Genomic DNA, 18,015 nt, shown 5'->3' on the forward strand with positions numbered 1-18,015 from the left:
CAGCTGCACATTGTCAGGGAGGTGCTATTAGCATCCTGGAACAAACAGAGTGGGCTATTCCAAGACAGAGGTATTTAACAAAGCATCTGTTGCAGTGTGTGCCATCAGCAGCATAATTAGAAGACAAGGCAAAAACCACTTAGGAACCCAAGAGTGGGTGCCACTGCTACTTCTCCGCACGGCATGGGGCTTATACGGAGGTTAACACAACAAAGGCCAAATAATGGTGTATTGAGTGGCAGGAACAGGGGCAGGATCAGAACCTCGGTGATTACCAAGCTTGCAAGTGGGATTTTGTGCAACTCCGCATGCAGCCAGGACTCGAGCAGAGCACTTGGGCATTGAGCTTTCAGCATTTTAGTACAATGACAACCAAAACGTATTTACTAGGATCCAAAAACTGCTTAGGCTAACAGTGGGAGCTTGTGCTAGCCCAGGTTCAATGTTTGGCTTCTCCCTTGTATCTCCCTGCTTGCCCCGTAGGCTCCATGCTATATCACAAACTAGTTTCAAATCTCCTTCTCCCTTCACAGTTTGAAGAGCATTTGGTGAGCAGCATGGGATGGAAAAAACAACTCTCTAGGCTCAGCGAATGAGCTTCGTGTTTCTTGGGATCCTGGCTTGTGCCTGAGCTGCACAGCTTCTCTCCTGAGTCCACCCTCATCCCCACCCCCCACAAAAAATTGTGGGATGTGAAACACAAGAGCAGTCAAGTACAACATCCCTAGAGTGAACATGTTTACACATGGGGAATGTTTGTCCAGCCAGCAGGTAAACTTCCTGTTTCCTTCTGGGCTGGGACAGACTTCCTCTGCATGTGACTAGAAGTGGGCGTGGCCTCACCTGTGCAGGTAACGACAAAAGCAGGGCAGGGCAGCCATCTCTCTCTCTTTGACTACATGCATCGAAGAAGCAACATCTGCTTAGCCAAAGATGCAAGTTTAAAAGGGGGAATGTTACTTTGCTAAATTGTGAACTTGTTAACACAAGTTGGAAAAGGATATAATCAGACAATATATCCTCTGCTGTATCCCTGAACGTTCCCACAAAAATGGGGGGAACCTTTGGCCCAGACATTGCCGAACTACCATTCCTGCTATTTTATTTATCGTAAGTATTTCCACACCACTCTTCAGTCACATTCCTGGGACAGCTATTTGCCAACACTACTGGAATCCAGGATGAGGAGAGAGGCAAGTCCTCAAACTTGCTAGAAGTTAACGATTCTCTTTCATCCCACTAATTCCCCAATGAAACCAAATCAAGATGTGGGCTACCGTATTCTGAATTTCTAATAATAATAATAATAATAATAATAATAATAATAATAATAATAATAATTTATTATTTATACCCTGCCCATCTGGCTGGGTTTTCCCAGCCACTCTGGGCGGCTTCCAACAGAACACTAAAATGCAATAACTTATTAAACATTAAAAGCTTCCCTAAACAGGGCTGCCTTCAGATGTCTTCTAAAAGTCTGGTAGTTGTTTTCCTCTTTGACATCTGGTGGAAGGGCGTTCCACAGGTCGGGTGCCACTACTGAGAAGGCCCTCTGCCTGGTTCCCTGTAACTTGGTTTCTCGCAGTGAGGGAACTGCCAGAAGACCCTCAGGACTGGACCTCAGTGTCCGGGCAGAACAATGGGGGTGGAGACGCTCCTTCAGGTATACTGGACCGAGGCCGTTCAGAGCACACACATTCACCAACCACCACCCCCATTCATAATTTCAACCCATGCAATGCAGACCACAAGGAGAGAGAAGGCACGTTCTTCCACTGCTTCCATTTTCACAGCGCTGGTTTATTTCTTTTGTCGAATGGGTTCGTTTTTTATTACTGCACTCTGCACTGATGGAAGCAAATGCTCTGGAGGGGAGGGTCGGTTTTCTAAATAAATAAATATTGCAAGGGCTGCTCCAGATGGCCCAGGGCATGTGAGCGCAGGCCAGCTAGCAGAGGCATCTGACACGATGTTTTCTTCCAGGTACAACATGCATGCCACCCAGTGTTATTATTTGAGGACTCGGGTTTGGTCGGCAGCAGATTCTGCGTGATTAAAAACAGGCACCTTTCCAACGCTTATGTTTCCAGGCACACAGACTTGGCAGGAGGTGGCTGCAAGCGGAGTCATTAATTGGTCTGCCTTAGCCTGTAAGCAAAGCAAACACACAGCACCAGGCGTGCCTTATTCTCTCCTTCACATCTGAAATTAACAGGAGCTCCTTTTAGACAAAGGACTCAGCTTTAAGCAGCTACACCTGCTGAACAGGGTCAAAGTGGCAGGGGAGAGTTCAAAGCAAGCTGAGCAAGTAGGGAAGGGAGATCTCTGAACTCCTTGCAGAGACTAGGTTGTCCTGTATCACCAAAGGTCACCTTAGCCTAGCAGAGATTTCTCTGATAGCTTCGTACGCACCTCTGCTCTCTCTACAGGCCCATTTGCATTATTGACAGAAGCCTTGCATCTGCTCGGCTCCTATTAAAAACAGAGCAAGGACTTGCTCTTTGCAAACATGCAGAAAAATAGAAAGCGGCAACCTTGCCTGAAAAGAGCAATCTGGGACGTCAACACAAAACCACAGGAAGGTTGTCTCGCAGAGAATAATTAGCAAACAATGGGTTTTTTGGGGTGGGTGGGGGAGAAAGACCTCTTAAGGTTGCATTTGTCAACCAAATATCCAAGCACAGCTAAAAGCTATCAGTTTAGGCTTATCAGGTTGGTAATAAAAAAAATGTAGTATAAACACCAACAATTGGAAAACACTGGCCTGCAAGCGCTCCAATTGGAGAACAGCCTTTTCCAAAGGTGTCATGGGCTTTGAAGACATTTGAACTCAGGACGCAAGGGAGAAATGTGCTAAAAGGAAGGCACGCTTGGCAAATCCACATTGTGATCAACTCCTGCCCAGAAACCAATGTCCCCACTGTGGAAGGACATGTGGATCCAGAATTGGCCTCCACAGTCACTTACGTACTCATTGTTAAAACCGTGTTTATGGAAGACAATCTTACTCGGCTATGAGTGATCACAAGAAGAAGAAGAAGAAGAAGAAGAAGAAGAAGAAGAAGAAGAAGAAGAAGAAGAAGATCAATCTAGCTCCAAGACCACTATCGTCTGGCAACCCTAAACTGAACGTGCAACGCCTGCGAAACAGAAACCATGTTGCATTCTTCATAGGACTGAGCACCATGTGGATCTCGCCACAGGCAAATCATTCTGGGATCTGAATCACAGCAATACTGCGTTGTAAAAATTTGGGGTGCCCTCACACTGCAGACACAGAAACAGAACAATCCTGAAGCCATTCTGACTCTCCCAAAATGACCTCAAATATTCTTCTGCAGGAGGAGGAAGGAGATGGGGAAAGCTTTCCAGTTGTCTTTTCACTTGCAAATCCAGTTAATAAACTGCCTGGAATGTAGGGAGCAAATCCAACCTGGCAAGTTTCTCTTAAGCTAAGCAGTCTATCAATAGGTGTAAGTCTGTAAATAAGTGATTCAGGAACCAAAGTATTTACCATCTCAAAGGAATGGCCAGGCTGCACAGTTAATGCAATCAGGTACCTTGACAGACTGAGGGACGCGGGTGGCGCTGTGGGTTAAACCACAGAGCCTAGGACTTGCCAATCAGAAGGTCAGCGGTTCGAATCCCCGCGACGGGGTGAGCTCCCGTTGCTCGGTCCCTGCTCCTGCCAACCTAGCAGTTCGAAAGTACGTCAAAGTGCAAGTAGATAAGTAGATAAATAGGTACTGCTCCGGCAGGAAGGTAAACAGTGTTTCCGTGCGCTGCTCTGGTTCGCCAGAAGCGGTTTAGTCATGCTGGCCACATGACCCGGAAGCTGTACGCTGGCTCCCTTGGCCAGTAAAGTGAAATGAGTGCTGCAACCCCAGAGTCGGCCACGACTGGACCTAACGGTCAGGGGTCCCTTTACCTTTACAGACAGGAGAGAAGCAACATTCTCAAAGGAGACCACCTCCTTCTGTGATGTTGGGTGCTTTTTGGGTGGTCTCTGGCTAAGGGGTTGGGCAAATTCAAAGTTTTTAAAGGTTCCTGCACCCTTTGTTCTTGGTCTCTCTTGCAAGGAGGGGAGGGAACTCTGTTGCAACAGAAAAATAAAGATCGGCCTTGCTTTTTTCTGGATCCCGCTTCCATCCATTCATCTCTGACCGATCACGGACTTAGGGGACTCAGTTCCTTGGGGAGGTGGGCAGCAAAAGCCAAACCCCAATTATTCTACATCAACTGGAAGCTGTCTTCCAGTTTAAAGCCAGAATCTCACAAATCTCTCAGACCAGAACTCCCAGAAACATCCTCCTCTGCACTGTACCAAATAACCATGACCAACACACACACGGACGCAGCTCCCCAGAGGAACAGAAGCACACCTCGCTTGGACCACCGTCAACCCACAGCTTAAAAACCCAGAGGGAGTGCAAGCACGTCCGTTTTCAAAATGACAGTGCGCTGCACAGGCTTACAGAAAAGCAGATAAACTACAAGCTACTGAGATGGGTCTTGCCACAGAGGCACTGTGTGCCTTCTACCCTACAAATCTCTGGGAACGAGCCCAAATCTGTATGCGTATGCAGCTACCAACCCAAAGACTACAACCTATTTAAAGAACTTCAGCCGGTACAAAATGATACAGCAAATCTTTGGGTGGTTGAGCAGCTGAAATTATAAAAAAATAAGATCATATCTATAGTTCATAAATGTACCAACCAAGCCGATACATAGATGCGTGGACCACATGTCTGGAGCAGCAGAGGAGGACCAAATGTTTTTTCTGCAAGGAGGGAGGAGGTGGGGGAGTCTCCCCATTGTTTTTGTGTTCCCAAATCCTGTCTTAAGGGTATGTCTGTGTATGAATAGGGTGAGCCTGTGACCTGGCTCAGGAACTAAGTTTTTGTCACTACAAAAGACTGGCCAGGCTCCCCAGGCAGTCCAATCAAGTGACCATTAAACAGGTAACCTGGCAGACAGGAGGTAAACAAAGCACTCAGATTTCTGCTGTAGACCGCCCTTTCTGTGATGTAGGTATAATGTATGTGGTGGTGTTGAGCTACACCCCTTCTGTGATGTATGTATGGTGTTTCTGGGGGTGGTCTTGGACTCCAAGGCGGACAATTAAAAATGTCTATATAAGGGCGGACACACCTTGGTTCGGGGTCCTCCTCCTCCTGAGTGTGAAGGGGACACCCTGTTGCAACAGTTCAATAAAGATCAGGCTTACTAGCTGCTTTGCTTCTCGATATTCTCTGGTTGGCCTCTGTTATTTTCTCCTACTGATGGAGAACCTGCAAAGGACTCTATAAGGGCTCTTGTGTCCCCCATAAGGGAATAAGGGCAGATTTTTGTTTATTACACAGCCTGGGCTACATTAGCCAAGCCCTGAAGCATCTGCAAAAGTTGTTGCATCCTGGGCTCTCTTCTGCACAGTGATAATGAAGCCTTCATGTAGTGGTGGGGAATCTGTGGACTATTTGACTACTTTCATCCCTAACCATCAGCCACAATGGCTGTGACAGATGGAAGTAGGAGTCCAGCAATGTGAGGACTGCCCCCTCTCAGCCTTAATGTGACGGGCTCCACTCACCCCTCAAAGTGAATGAAACTATTTAAAAACTATTAAAAAACCAAACCAAACCAATTTCCTGTCTCCAAAACAGGAGGAGGGGGCTTGATAACTGTACAGTGGTACCTCGGGTTACAAACACTTCAGGTTACAGACTCTGCTATCCCAAAAATAGTACCTTGGGTTAAGAACTCTGCCCTAGGATGAGAACAGAAATCGTGCAGCAGCGCTGCAGCGGCAGTGGGATACCCCATTAGCGAAAGTGCGCCTCAGGTTGAGAACGGTTTCAGGTTAAGAAGGGACCTCTGGAACGAATTAAGTTCATAACCCAAGATACCACTGTAATGTGTTTTCTGATTGTAGCATGCTTTGACCTGGGAGCCCTTGCTAGGTCTCAGGCTTGAGCCCTGAAAACTGCTCCTGACCTGGCAACTCTAATTGCAAAAATAATAATAATGACGATAATAATAATAATAATAATGATAATAAAAAAAATAATAAATGCAAAGCAGGCAATACAACCCCCTCCCAAATCAAGAAAGAAACACAGACATACACACACAGAGAGAAAGAGATAAAGAAAAACCACCAGGAAAAAAAAAATCCCCAGAAGTATAAAGTTCTATTTACTGAATGCTGCTGATGAAGCTTGGTAAGTTCTGTTCTCGGTCCCAGTGTCCACTGGGAGGTGAAAGGTACCCTCAGTGGCACAAGAGGATGATGTCTGAGGCCAGGCCTGTTTCATCAGAAGTGTCGCTTGAGTGAAGACAGAAGAGAAGATGTTACAAATGGGACAAACAGCGAGGGGGCAAAACACAATGATGAAGGTGCAAGCATCCATTGTAAAAAAACACACACACACCCAAAAAACCACTTTTTCGTGAAGTTCAGCCGTCCCCTTCACTGCGGCGACATAAGGCATATAAAGGGACAGCTGAACCTGTTCTGAGAGATTGGTCCGAAATAATTTTATCTTACACGACAGGTGGTTGTTATAAGCAGTTGCCTGGGGCATCGATTAAAGGTTGTGGCTGATTTGGGGCTGTCTAGGAAGTGAGGATCTGAAACTGGGACGCAGGGGGTATTTTGCTGGCTCAAATTGCCTAATTGCCTGTGGTGGGAGGAGGGAGATACAGAATATTTTGCAGAAGTGGGCACTGAGAAAAGGAAGATATGGTTGGGCAGGTCAGTTACTTCCTCGCCCACCTTCACACTATTCTTCTCCTCCGCACCTGCAGCCCCCCACTTCTCTCGCTCTCTTTTTCTCCGCTTCTATCCATCACGAGAATTCCCATCCTGACATGGAGGGGGCGCATCCATCGCTTCTCCTGCAGCCACTGGGAACACGGAGAAGGAGAAGCAGCAAGGCCTACGACGTGATGGTGCTAGTTTTGGGTGCTGGCATCTCCGCTGAAAGCACAGGTGAGCAACCTGTGGTCCCCGGGATATATGTGATAGGAATTTCGAGGTCTTAGATATATGCTAAATGTTCATAAGTGTACCAACCAAGCACGTACAGAGATCAGCACAGCAAGACCGACCTGAAACCATTTTTGATTCCCCAACTGACCAAATGTTTTCTCTGCAAGGTCAAAGGAAAATGGAAAAGCCTCCCCATTGCCTTTTCCTTCACAAATCCTGTTTTAAGGGCACATTTAAGATATGAATAGGGGGGGAGCCTGTGACCTGGCTCAGGAACTAAGTATTTATCATTACAGAAGACTGGCCAGGCTCCCCAGGCAATCCAATCAAGTGACCATTAAACAGGTAACCTGGCAGACAGGAGGTAAACAAAGCACTCAGGTTTCTGCTGTAGACCGCCCTTTCTATGATGTAGGTATAATGTATCTGGGGGTGGTGGTCTTGAGCTACACCCCTTCTGTGATGTATGTATGATGTTTTTGGGAGTGGTCTTGGGCTCCAGAGTGGGCAATTTCAAAAGTCTATATAAGGGCTTGTGCACCATTGTTCTGGGTTCCTCCTCCCTCCTGCGTGTGGTGAGTGGCGACCCTGTTGCAGCAGATCAATAAAGATCAGGCTTACTAGCTGCTTTGCTTCTCAATATTCTCTGGTTGGCCTCCTACCAATAGGGAACCTATGTAAGGACTCTATATGGGCTCTTGGATACGCCATAAGGGAAAAGGGCAGATTTCTGTTTACAACATATACAGGCCGCCCTTGGCCCAATCTCACGAGGGTGGCAATGGCGGGGGAGGTGATAGCAGAAGGGAGGAAGGAAAGCAGAAAGAGAGGAGGAAGAGGAGACAGAGGGGGCAGAAAGAAAAAGAGGTGCCTCATCCACTCTTGACTCCAGCCTGATCCCCTGCTGCTATGTGTGTGTCCCCCACCACCAACAGGGGGGGGAAAAGTGGTCCACTTCTGGCTTGAAGCATAGATGGGCCAATGGTATGATTTTGCAAAAGGAAACTTCATACTTGGCATAAGAATATTTATCAATGTCATGGTGGGAAATGGGTGAATAACGCAACAGCGAAGCACCGTATTTTTCACTCTATAAGACGCACCAGACCATAAGACGCACCTAGTTTTTGGAAGAGGAAAACAAGTGGGGGTAATCTGAATCCCAGAAGCCAGGCTGTCCTGACTTATGGGATAGCCGTGTGCAGCCTCTCCTGGGCAAAGGGAGCCTTCATCCCCTGCCCGGGGGAGGCTATGCGCAGCTAAGGCTCCCCCAAGAGCCATGCTCCCTTTAAAGAGCACGCGGAGTGTGTGTGCGCGGCTCTTGGAGGCTTTTCCCGAGGAGGGAGAAGGGCAGCCCTTCTCCCTCCTCGGGGGAAAGCCCCCAAGAGCTGCACACACGCTCCACGCGGCTCTTTAAAGGGAGCACTGAGCAGAGCCTCCTGCCTGCATTCGCTCCATAAGACGCACACACATCTCCCCTTACTTTTTAGGAGGGGAAAAGTGCATCTTATAGAGCGAAAAATACGGTAGCCATTTTACAGAAACAACCAAGCAGCACCCGTAAAGCGATGTTCAGCAACGCCGCCCCCCGATCCTTCTCATTGCCTCTCTTCTCCTATCTTTCTAAACTGCTACTTGAACAATGGCGCGTCCATCCCCTTTGAAGCCGTAATGGACAGCGCAATTCTGGAAAAATGCCCTACTTATTTCTACATACCTCCTCCCACCCTTCTGTGTTCCCCAACAGTAGTGGATTCACTAATGGTCTGGGCTTTTCACGGTGGGCAGTTTTGGGCCGGTGGGGAGATGCAACAGGGGTGCGAGAAGCAGGAGGTTAGGGACAAGGAGGGCAGCTCTGAGAACGTGGGCTCACGAGACGTGGAAGGGAGCGCTCCTTCGTTCACTGAGGCAGACGTAAGCGAAAGCTGGCTTTTCACAGGTTTGATCTCTATTGTCGGCAAAGCTTTTTGAGCTCTTCTCAAGGCCGTGCTTGCACACAGACGGAGGGGAAAATATAGTGGGGGGGAAAGGTATGGCCCTGGCTTCTGAGAATCTTGAAAAAAGGCTAATAACTGAGTGCATTTCTGAAACATTAGTGTTTTGCAGTGAACATGAACATAGCTCAGATGCTGCTCCTGAGCGATGTGCCAATGGAGGGGTATAACATTTTCCCAGCACAGGGTGTGCCATGCTACCCATCTGGAAAATGCAACCCTCCTCGCTGAAAGCACATCCATCAGTATTGTGATTGTGGTCAGGATGTTGCTTGTGCAAATACCACCTTTTTGTTGCTGTTGCATACAATCTTCTCCTTGGCTGTAGGCTTCCCTGGAGTGCAATTCAAGCACTGGTGTATTCATCCACTAGGGTGTGTGCGTGTTTTGTTTTCAATTTTCTGACTGGCTGTGCTGTCCTTTCATGCACAAAGCAAAGACTCCAATGCCCTCCCAGCCTTGTTTTCAGCCAGCTATCCTCCGCGGCAAGACGACCTCCCATACACTGAAGAACGCGAGGGGCAAAACCTTGAGCTTTTGCTTCAGGACTGTGGTTTCAGCATGCAGTTTGCATGCCCATCATTTCATGACTAGCTGCTCAGCTGAGCCCGCTGGAGAGGATGGCATCTGAGGCGACGTGTAAATCCTATGTGTCTCCTACGTGTATCTACTGGGATTGCCCGTTTGCAAATGGAAGTTATCACTTGCTTTTGCAGCGATCGTGCAACAAATGTGCAGGTGTGAAGCTGCCTTTTGTGAACAGCAGTCATCAGAAATATGAATTCATTGCATTTCATTCTACTTAAAATCTATGTCCTGCCTTCCAGCTTTGTGGGGTTTTTAAAAAGACTTCAGCATGGCTTGCAAAGAATAAAAATGAATGAAACATCAAAAATAAAATTCTGCCCCACCCGTTAAATCCTACCTTAAAACTGAGCAGATCAGTAGTAATAAAACAAATAATCCATCAAATGCTCAGCACATTTTTTATAAAAAATGTTTCAACCTGGCACTCTGTCATTAAAGTGAATCTCATAGGCTCTCCAGGCAGGGTATTTCACAAATGGGGAGGGGCCACCAGAGAGAAGGCCCTATCCCTGACCACCTGATTTCAGAAGGTGGGGGGTACCTGGAGAAGGTCCAGAGAAGGTGCTTCTTTTAGGGGAAGGTAGTAGTTCGCATCGCAAGGGATGCGGGTGGCGCTGTGGGTTAAACCACAGAGCCTAGGGCTTGCTGATCAGAAGGTTGGTGGCTCGAATCCCCGCGACAGGGTGAGCTCCCATTGCTCGGTCCCTGCTCCTGACAACCTAGCAGTTCGAAAGCGCGTCAAAGTGCAAGTAGATAAATAGGTACCACTCCGACGGGAAGGTAAACAGCGTTTCCGTGCGCTGCTCTGGTTCGCCAGGAGCGGCTTAGTCCTGCTGGCCACGTGACCTGGAAGCTGTACGCTGGCTCCCTTGGCCAATAAAGCGAGATGAGCACCGCAACCCCAGAGTCGGCCACGACTGGACCTAATGGTCAGGGGTCCCTTTACCTTTAGCAGTTTGCATCAAGCAGGGAAGGGAAACATTAAGAGTATAGGAAATGCAGCCAGAGTATAGCATAGCAGAAGGTGGCCGAGTTTCATTTACTTACTTGTCTGAATTCTTAGCACTTTCCAGCAGTCCAGTGCTAGCATGACTGCACATTCAGAGAGGCAGGAGAAAATAGCCCCTTTTGATAGAATGGGCCGCATTAACAGATCTTGCTGTGAAGCAGGTTCCTGGCAGAGTGAGGCCCCCCAGCAAGAGCCTCTCCCCACCACGGTGCCCCTGAAATTTGCCACAAAGCTAAGTGCGAAGACACTCCCTACAAGAAAGAATACCCTCCCTCTCACTGGCCTTTACAGTAACTTCAGGTGAGAAGGTAACATCTTCATCCTCACTTTGCAGGGCTCACCACAGCGGCAAAATGATTCCCTCCTCTCTGGCCAACCCCTTTGTCCCCTTAGCCAGGGATGATGGGACCTGTGGCCCTCCGGACGCTGTCAGATTCCAGCTCCTATCAGAGTGGCTAGGGATGATGGGAGTTGTAGTCCAACAACATTTTTATTTCGTATTTTATTCCGTGAACCGCCCAGAGATCTTTGGATGAAGGGCGATGTATAAATTTAACAAATAAATAAACACCTGGTGGGACGCAGGTTACCCATCCCTGCTCTTGGTCAACCTTCTTCAACGTGGTGCCCTGCTCCAGGTTCTTTTGGATTACAACTCCCATCATCCCTGAGCGCTGACCATGCTGGCTGGGGCTGGTGGGAATTGGAGGCTGTCATGGTGGGGGAAAGACTACTTGAAGCCACACACATCATTGCCTCGTAACATCTCCCATTCAAGTCCTTCTCTTTTGCTTCCCTCCCCGCCCCCCAAATCCTGATTCACTGCTATGCCTAGCCCACCTACTCATTTTTGATGCCTTCACTCATCCATTCCCAACTTCTCCCTGATAGCCACACAGTCTCTGGAGTGAGTTCTCCAATCCCAGTATTCCCAATGCAGGATATAACACAGGGGCCAGTCTGGCAAAATGGCAGCTGGATCTCCTGAAAAGGCGTTGAGCATCTCAACATCACAACGGCTCCTTCAAGGAAATAAAGTCCTGCCTGACCTTCGAGTGACTCGCTTGCCAAAACTGAACAAGCTCGAGACACCGATAAAATACTACTTAGCTGAAATCCAATAGAGCAAAAAGTCTGAAATGTAGAACAGTTGGGGAAGAAGTTATTTCATGCATGGCTTTCTTTAAATAGTCCTGTGTAAGGCCTTTGTTTATACACAGCAAGGAGAATGGAATATAGATATACACCACTAGAGACCTGCAGTCAAAGATTTGGCTGGCTAGTTAAAAAATCAATATATGAAATTCAGCCACCCACACTCAAATACCATTTCCCCCCACCTCACTATAGTTCCCCCATATTCAAAGCTCCTTTGTCTGTCCAAAACCTGCAACGCCATCTCCCTAAACCCCAAGTGAAGGTTTTCTCCAGACAAACTACTCTTCCACTGCCCTCGTTACTCATAATTTCCTCTTAGCCGTAAGAAGTAACATTCCAGGACATCACAGCAATTGAGCTAATGGCTCGTTTGAAAGGTGGAGATGAATAGCCACAAGACAACTGGCAGCCCAGTTTTAGCAAGAAATACAGGCAAACACCATCACACACTCCCATCAGCCCCAGCTAGGATGGTATGGCATCAAGGAACCACACTTCGACATCATCAGGAGAGCCACAGGTTTCCCACCCTGGTCTAGAGGCTCAGGTGCTTCCCAGAGATCTTGTGTTATGGGACAGCTATATATATATATAAACTTCAGTAAATTCAGAGTCAGTGTGGTGTAGTGGTTAGAGCAGCGGTTCTCAACCTGTGGGTCCCCAGATGTTGTTGGACTACAACTCCCATCATCCCTGAGCTCTGGCCTTGCTAGCTAGGGATGATGGGAGTTGTAGTCCAACAACATCTGGGGACTCGCAGGTTGAGAACCGCTGGGTTAGAGTGTCAGATTTGGAGCTAGGAGAGAGCAGGGTTCAAATTGGCACTTGGCCATGAAGCTAGCTCAGGCCAGTCACTGCCTCTCAGCCTATCCTACCTAACAGGGTTGTTGAGGGGATCAAATGAGGGGGCAGGACCATGTATGGCACCTTGAGCTCCTTGGAGAAAAAGTGGGATATAAACACAACCAATTAATAAATAAAGTTAACGAATGCCTCTAAAGAAGTATCAAGGGGCCTTCGAGATTCTAGTAAACCACCGATTTCAGGTAAATCGCACTCAATCACAGATGGAACTGCTCACCGGGGAGTCAAACCAGGACTAAGCAAAGGTATTTTTAATGAGTTAACTCTAGACAAGCATGTTCCTCCCCAAGCCCTAAGGAACGAGTTGACAAAAGTTCAAATGAGCCAATTTATTTCAACTTTGGGTATATTCCTTCCTTAGGGCTTCGGGTGCAATACAAATATATAAACATCACGCTGAGCATAACATGTCACAAATCCTCACCCCCAATTAAAAGCTTAATCCTGGCCCCAAGTGCCTGTCTCAAAATAAAAGAAAAATCTTACAACACTGGTAGGGGGAAAAAATACCAGCATGGTTTGCAGACTGAAGACTGTATCAAAAATGCAGGAAGCCAACGAGCCTGGAAGATGCTCCTGTAAGCACTATGGAGACTACTTGGCTTGTGCTGGTCCTGCTCTTACTATGGTGGCGTTACCTGAGGAAGGGCAGCAGCAAGCCAAAGGTCTCAGTGCCATTAAAAGTAAAGGTAAAGGGACCCCTGACCATTAGGTCGAGTCGTGACCGACTCTAGGGTTGCGGCGCTCATCACGCTTTATTGGCCGAGGGAGCCGGCGTACAGCTTCCAGGTCATGTGGCCAGAATGACTAAGCCGCTTCTGGTGAACCAGAGCAGCGCACAGAAACGCCATTTACCTTCCCGCCGGAGCGGTACCTATTTATCTACTTGCACTTTGAAGTGCTTTCAAACTGCTAGGTTGGCAGGAGCAGGGACCGAGCAACAGGAGCTCACCCCGTCGCGGGGATTCGAACTGCCGACCTTCTGATCGGCAAGTCCTAGGCTCTGTGGTTTAACCCACAGCGCCACCCGCGTCCCTTCAAAACCATCATCAGTTGGGATCATTTGGTCCCTTACCTTTCCTGCCCCGACCTGGCCACAGTGATCCATGCGATAGTCATCTCCAGGCTTGACTACTGTAATTCGCTCTACGCGGGGCTGCCCTTGAAACTGTCCCAGAAACTCCAGCGGGTGCAGAATGCTGCAGAGAGGCTCCTCATGGGGTCCCTGCCATGGGAGCATATTCACCCAGTGCTTTTCCAGCTGCACTGGCTCCTGGTGGAGTACAGGGTCAGGTTTAAAGCCCTATGCGGCCTAGGACCCTCGTACTTATGGGACCACCTCTCCTGGTATGTCCCACAGAGGACCCTAAGGTCCATGAGTAATAACAGCTTAAAGGTCCTGGGCCCTAAGGAAGTCAGACTCTCCTCCACTAGGACCAGGGCCTTTTCAGTGTTGGCTCCGACCTGGTGGAATGCTCTGTCCCATGAGACTAGGGCCCTGCAGGACTTGATTTCCTTCCACAGGGCCTGTAAGACAGAGCTATGCCGCCTGGCCTTCAATCTGAATTAGCCTGATCCTCTATTCCCTTTCCTCTTCTATGAAGAAACCCTTTCTGGGACCCCACATTTAAATTCTTCCCTGGTCTTGCTGGCCCTAGTAGGACCAACTTGGCCAGTTAGCCCTGGTGATCATTTGATGTCTACTGACTGGGGTGTGTCGTTCCCCCCCCCCAAATGAGCCCTAAATTTAGAATTTTTTTGATATGATGCTGCATTTTATGTTGCATTTTATACTGTTTTATGCTGTTTTTAAGTCACATTTTAATCAATGTTTTACATTTGCTGTTAGCCGCCCTAAAACGGGAAGGGTGGGGTATAAATAAAAATTTACTATAACATTATTATTATTGATGCAGTATCAAATAGGGGGGAGTACGTGCAATGGAGAGAGAAGGAAACCTCAAGCTAATCGTAGCCAATTTTGTGGTTGGAGTTTAGCAAACATCTCTTCTGGGTGGGAGCTGATATAATGGATGACCTGCATTATCATCTGCTGTATTATTAATAGAAATGGATCTAGGAGGAACTGGCCCCTGTGGAAATTAAATGTACACTTATATGGAAATCGCAAAGCAGATACCCGCCCCCCCAAAAAAAACCCTCCACAGAAAGCAAGAAACCTAAAGAGGAACAGATACATTATTAGGTTTTAATTAAGGGAGCTGCTGGAGGTGGAAGGATTCTTTACCCATCTTTTATTAAAATATAGGCAATTTTATCAAACATTCATTCTGCCTGCAAAGTTCCTGACGCACACATTTTGGGCCCCTGGGCTAAAAGGTTAGAACAAGATTTCCTGACAGTCAGGCTCACATTAAGTTTGTTTGATCAATATTGTATGAATTGCTTTAACCTGCTTTGTATCTCTTTCCAGCAAGCACAGAAATATAGGAAAATATAGGTTAAAACCTCCCTTTTAAAACGCGCCTTTGTAGGGGGAAAGGCGCTCACCTTTTAGAAAGTTCTCATATGCAAATGAGCCAAATGAAGTGGTTTTTAAAAATATTGTTACTATATATAGCTTCAAGTCAGACTCCATTTTGAGTAATTCAGTTCACTTGACTTATCAGTAAGGTCTTGCCACTTGTAGGAATGATGGAATGTGCAAGAATAATGCAGGGAACAACATATTTCCGGACGTCTGTAATTTAAAGCTTAGTATTGGTGGTTCCCAATCTTTACCCTTTCTTAAACTCCTTTTTTGGGGGGGTAGACCCTCCCACATCCTGTTTCAATGGAAGCTATATCATGGAACTAAGGCAGCTGCCTTGTAGTGACCCAAACCATTGGTCCATTTAGCAGTCTACACTGAACTACCACCAAATTATGGCACTTTTCAACTGCATTTGTACATTCCTGCTCCCCATTTTCAGAATACAGTGGACGCTCAGGTTGTGAACGTGATCCGTGCGGGAGGCATGTTCGTAACCTGCAGCGCCATGTCTGCGCATGTCCATGCGCAGGTCACAATTTGGCACTTCTGCGCATGCGCAGAGTGAGATTTAGTGCTTCTGCGCATGCGCCGAAACCCAGAAGTAACCTGTTCCAGTACTTCCGGGTTCACCGAAAACGCGCAACCTGAAGCATCTGTAACCTGAGGTATCACTGTACAGACAACCAGCAATCAAAGAAACCAGGCAGCATTGCCATATATACTTGGTTAAGCTACATAGTGCATGCAGTTCTTACTGAGAAAGCACCTGACATTTTGTAAAAAAAGACACGTTGATAATGACAGGTCTGTTAATGGTGCTGAGAGAATGAAAGATCTGATGAAAAACACACATACACAAGAGCCACAACGTGTGGCTTACAAACCAGGAAGTACATACCGCCAAATGTGGCTAACTGGAAAATAGAAAACTCCATTTACCTGGGGCATAGCCTGGGCTGGTGGTCGGGTACATATTTGGGTTGTAGGTGGGGGCAGCCGTGGGATATCCAGCAGGATAACCTGAGAAGAGAGATGAGGTACTTTAGCTGGGGGAAAGTCAAACAGCAAATATCTGTGCAAAGAGAGAGAGAATGCAGCGATTAAAAGCAATAAAAGGATGACAGGTCAGCAGGAGAACTAGTCAGGGACTCAGATTCTGCACCACCTCCTTACTTTCTGCAAAAGGCAAGTAAACATAAAGACATACAAACAGCCCCTTACCTGACAATTGCCCCCGGTTTCTAAAATACTCCATGTGCAAAAAATGAGGATTAAAATAAATAAATAAATTATGACACCTGTATACATCTTTTCAACCCTAACAGCTCTCACAAGTGGTCCATGATAACCAAATCAGAATGTTTGGTGAAGTTTTCTCCTAGGGAGAAATAGCAGCTGTGAAAAGGAGATTTTCAATAGGACTGAGCGGGGGGGGGGGAGCATTAACTATCCCATTTCTTCCCTCCATATTCCCCTCACAAATATACACACACCATGGTCCTCATCATGATTCCCACCCACCCCCAAAAAAGTCAGGGGTCCCTTTACCTTTACTGTGATTTAAAAAACATCACCAGATACAGGAAAACAACAATAATACACTTTACATATAATTTGTTTTGGCCCGAAGGAATCCAGAAAACCAGGTGTCGCTGATAGTATTCAACCATGCTGGGGGGGGGGTGTTCTTCAGGGTCCCTGCCCCAGTTTACTACATACCCCAACCACTGATGTATTTTTAATCCTTGTTGGGAGCTGCCCAGAGTAGCTGGGGAAACCCAGGCAGATGGGCGGGGTACAAATAATAAATGATGATGATGATGATGATGATGATGATGATGACGACTGCTGCTAAAGCCCTCAGAGGCAAAGGATGTTGGAGGCTGGGGGGGGGGCAGAGAGAAGAAGCAGTTACAGGGAACTCTTCCTGCTGCCAGAACAGCCCCTCATCACCAGCCCCCATTGCCAGAATCATGGATAGGCAAACTAATAAGGCCAGGGGGCCGGATCCGGCCCAATTGCCTTCTCAGCCCCCTGCTGAAAAAGTTTGCTGAGCCAGATGTTTTCAGTCCCAGTGCTGAACTAGTGTGGCTCCTGGTTCTGCTCCCCTGGAAGCAGCAAAAGGGGCATATTGTAGGGGGACGGACGATGCTCTTCAAAGTCTTCTGCCCAGTCCGCCAGCAGTTCTTCTTGCCCAATAAGCAAAGCACTTTTCAGGTGAGTAGACAAACCCCAAGTCCTATTAAAATGCAGCCACTGGACGACTAGGAAAGCAATCACCCGCCCCACAGAAGTGCTTGCAGGATGTGACCCCTCTTCTACCCAACTCCATGGGCACCCTGAGTAGCTATGGGACATGTCTGGGATTTTTGCCTCCCCTTTATAAATTTATGAAGCCTCCTCCTTGAAGTTAATTAGAATCATCTATTTCAACAGTCATTACCACCGTGCTGGAATAAATAACTATTTGTTCCAACCTCTCATTTTCATCAGCGTTGCAATTCTGCTACTAAATCAGGTTAATTAAAAATGGTTGCAGTTAATGCCGGAGACGCCAGCGATTCGCTAATAGTATGTAAAGCCCATGCCACTGAGGAGGCTGTGGGGTGTACAGGATTCTGGCAATCAAACGTCTCTTTTGAGTGTTATTTATAGAACCAGCAACGGCACACAGAATTCTAATGAGGACACGGCCAAGTCAAAGGAAGAAATGCGCACTTGGCTTCTCATGCGAAGGCTTTTGACTGTGGATTTGGGGGGCGGTTCTTTTGGCTGCTTCTTTTTTTAAGAAGGAAAGGCAAATGCACTGCCGCGATGACTAATTCGCTGCTGTCTTTTTACTACACATCACATCCATCTTCCTTGCCTCGAAGCGTTTCGTAACAAAAGTGCCCTTTAGATGTTACCGCAG

General features: G+C 47.3%; 1 protein-coding gene across 5 annotated transcripts in view; it reads right to left on the reverse strand.

Moving 5' to 3' along the window:
* Window positions 1–18,015, reverse strand: part of FAM168A (family with sequence similarity 168 member A) — a 171,285-nt gene that overhangs the window by 17,891 nt on the left and 135,379 nt on the right. For 3 of the 5 annotated variants that reach the window (XM_083610151.1, XM_083610149.1, XM_083610148.1), the window contains exons 4-5: window positions 16,044–16,124; window positions 6,206–6,331 (exon numbers count right to left, since the gene is read on the reverse strand). In XM_083610151.1, coding sequence (XP_083466277.1) covers window positions 6,206–6,331; window positions 16,044–16,124 — 207 coding nt within the window. The remainder of the gene's footprint in view (window positions 1–6,205; window positions 6,332–16,043; window positions 16,125–18,015) is intronic. The other 2 variants (XM_083610152.1, XM_083610150.1) reach the window with 1 other exon arrangement.

This window comes from Podarcis filfolensis (assembly GCF_964270895.1).
Source record: "Podarcis filfolensis genome assembly, chromosome: 4".
In the NCBI taxonomy this organism is placed as follows: domain Eukaryota; kingdom Metazoa; phylum Chordata; class Lepidosauria; order Squamata; family Lacertidae; genus Podarcis; species Podarcis filfolensis.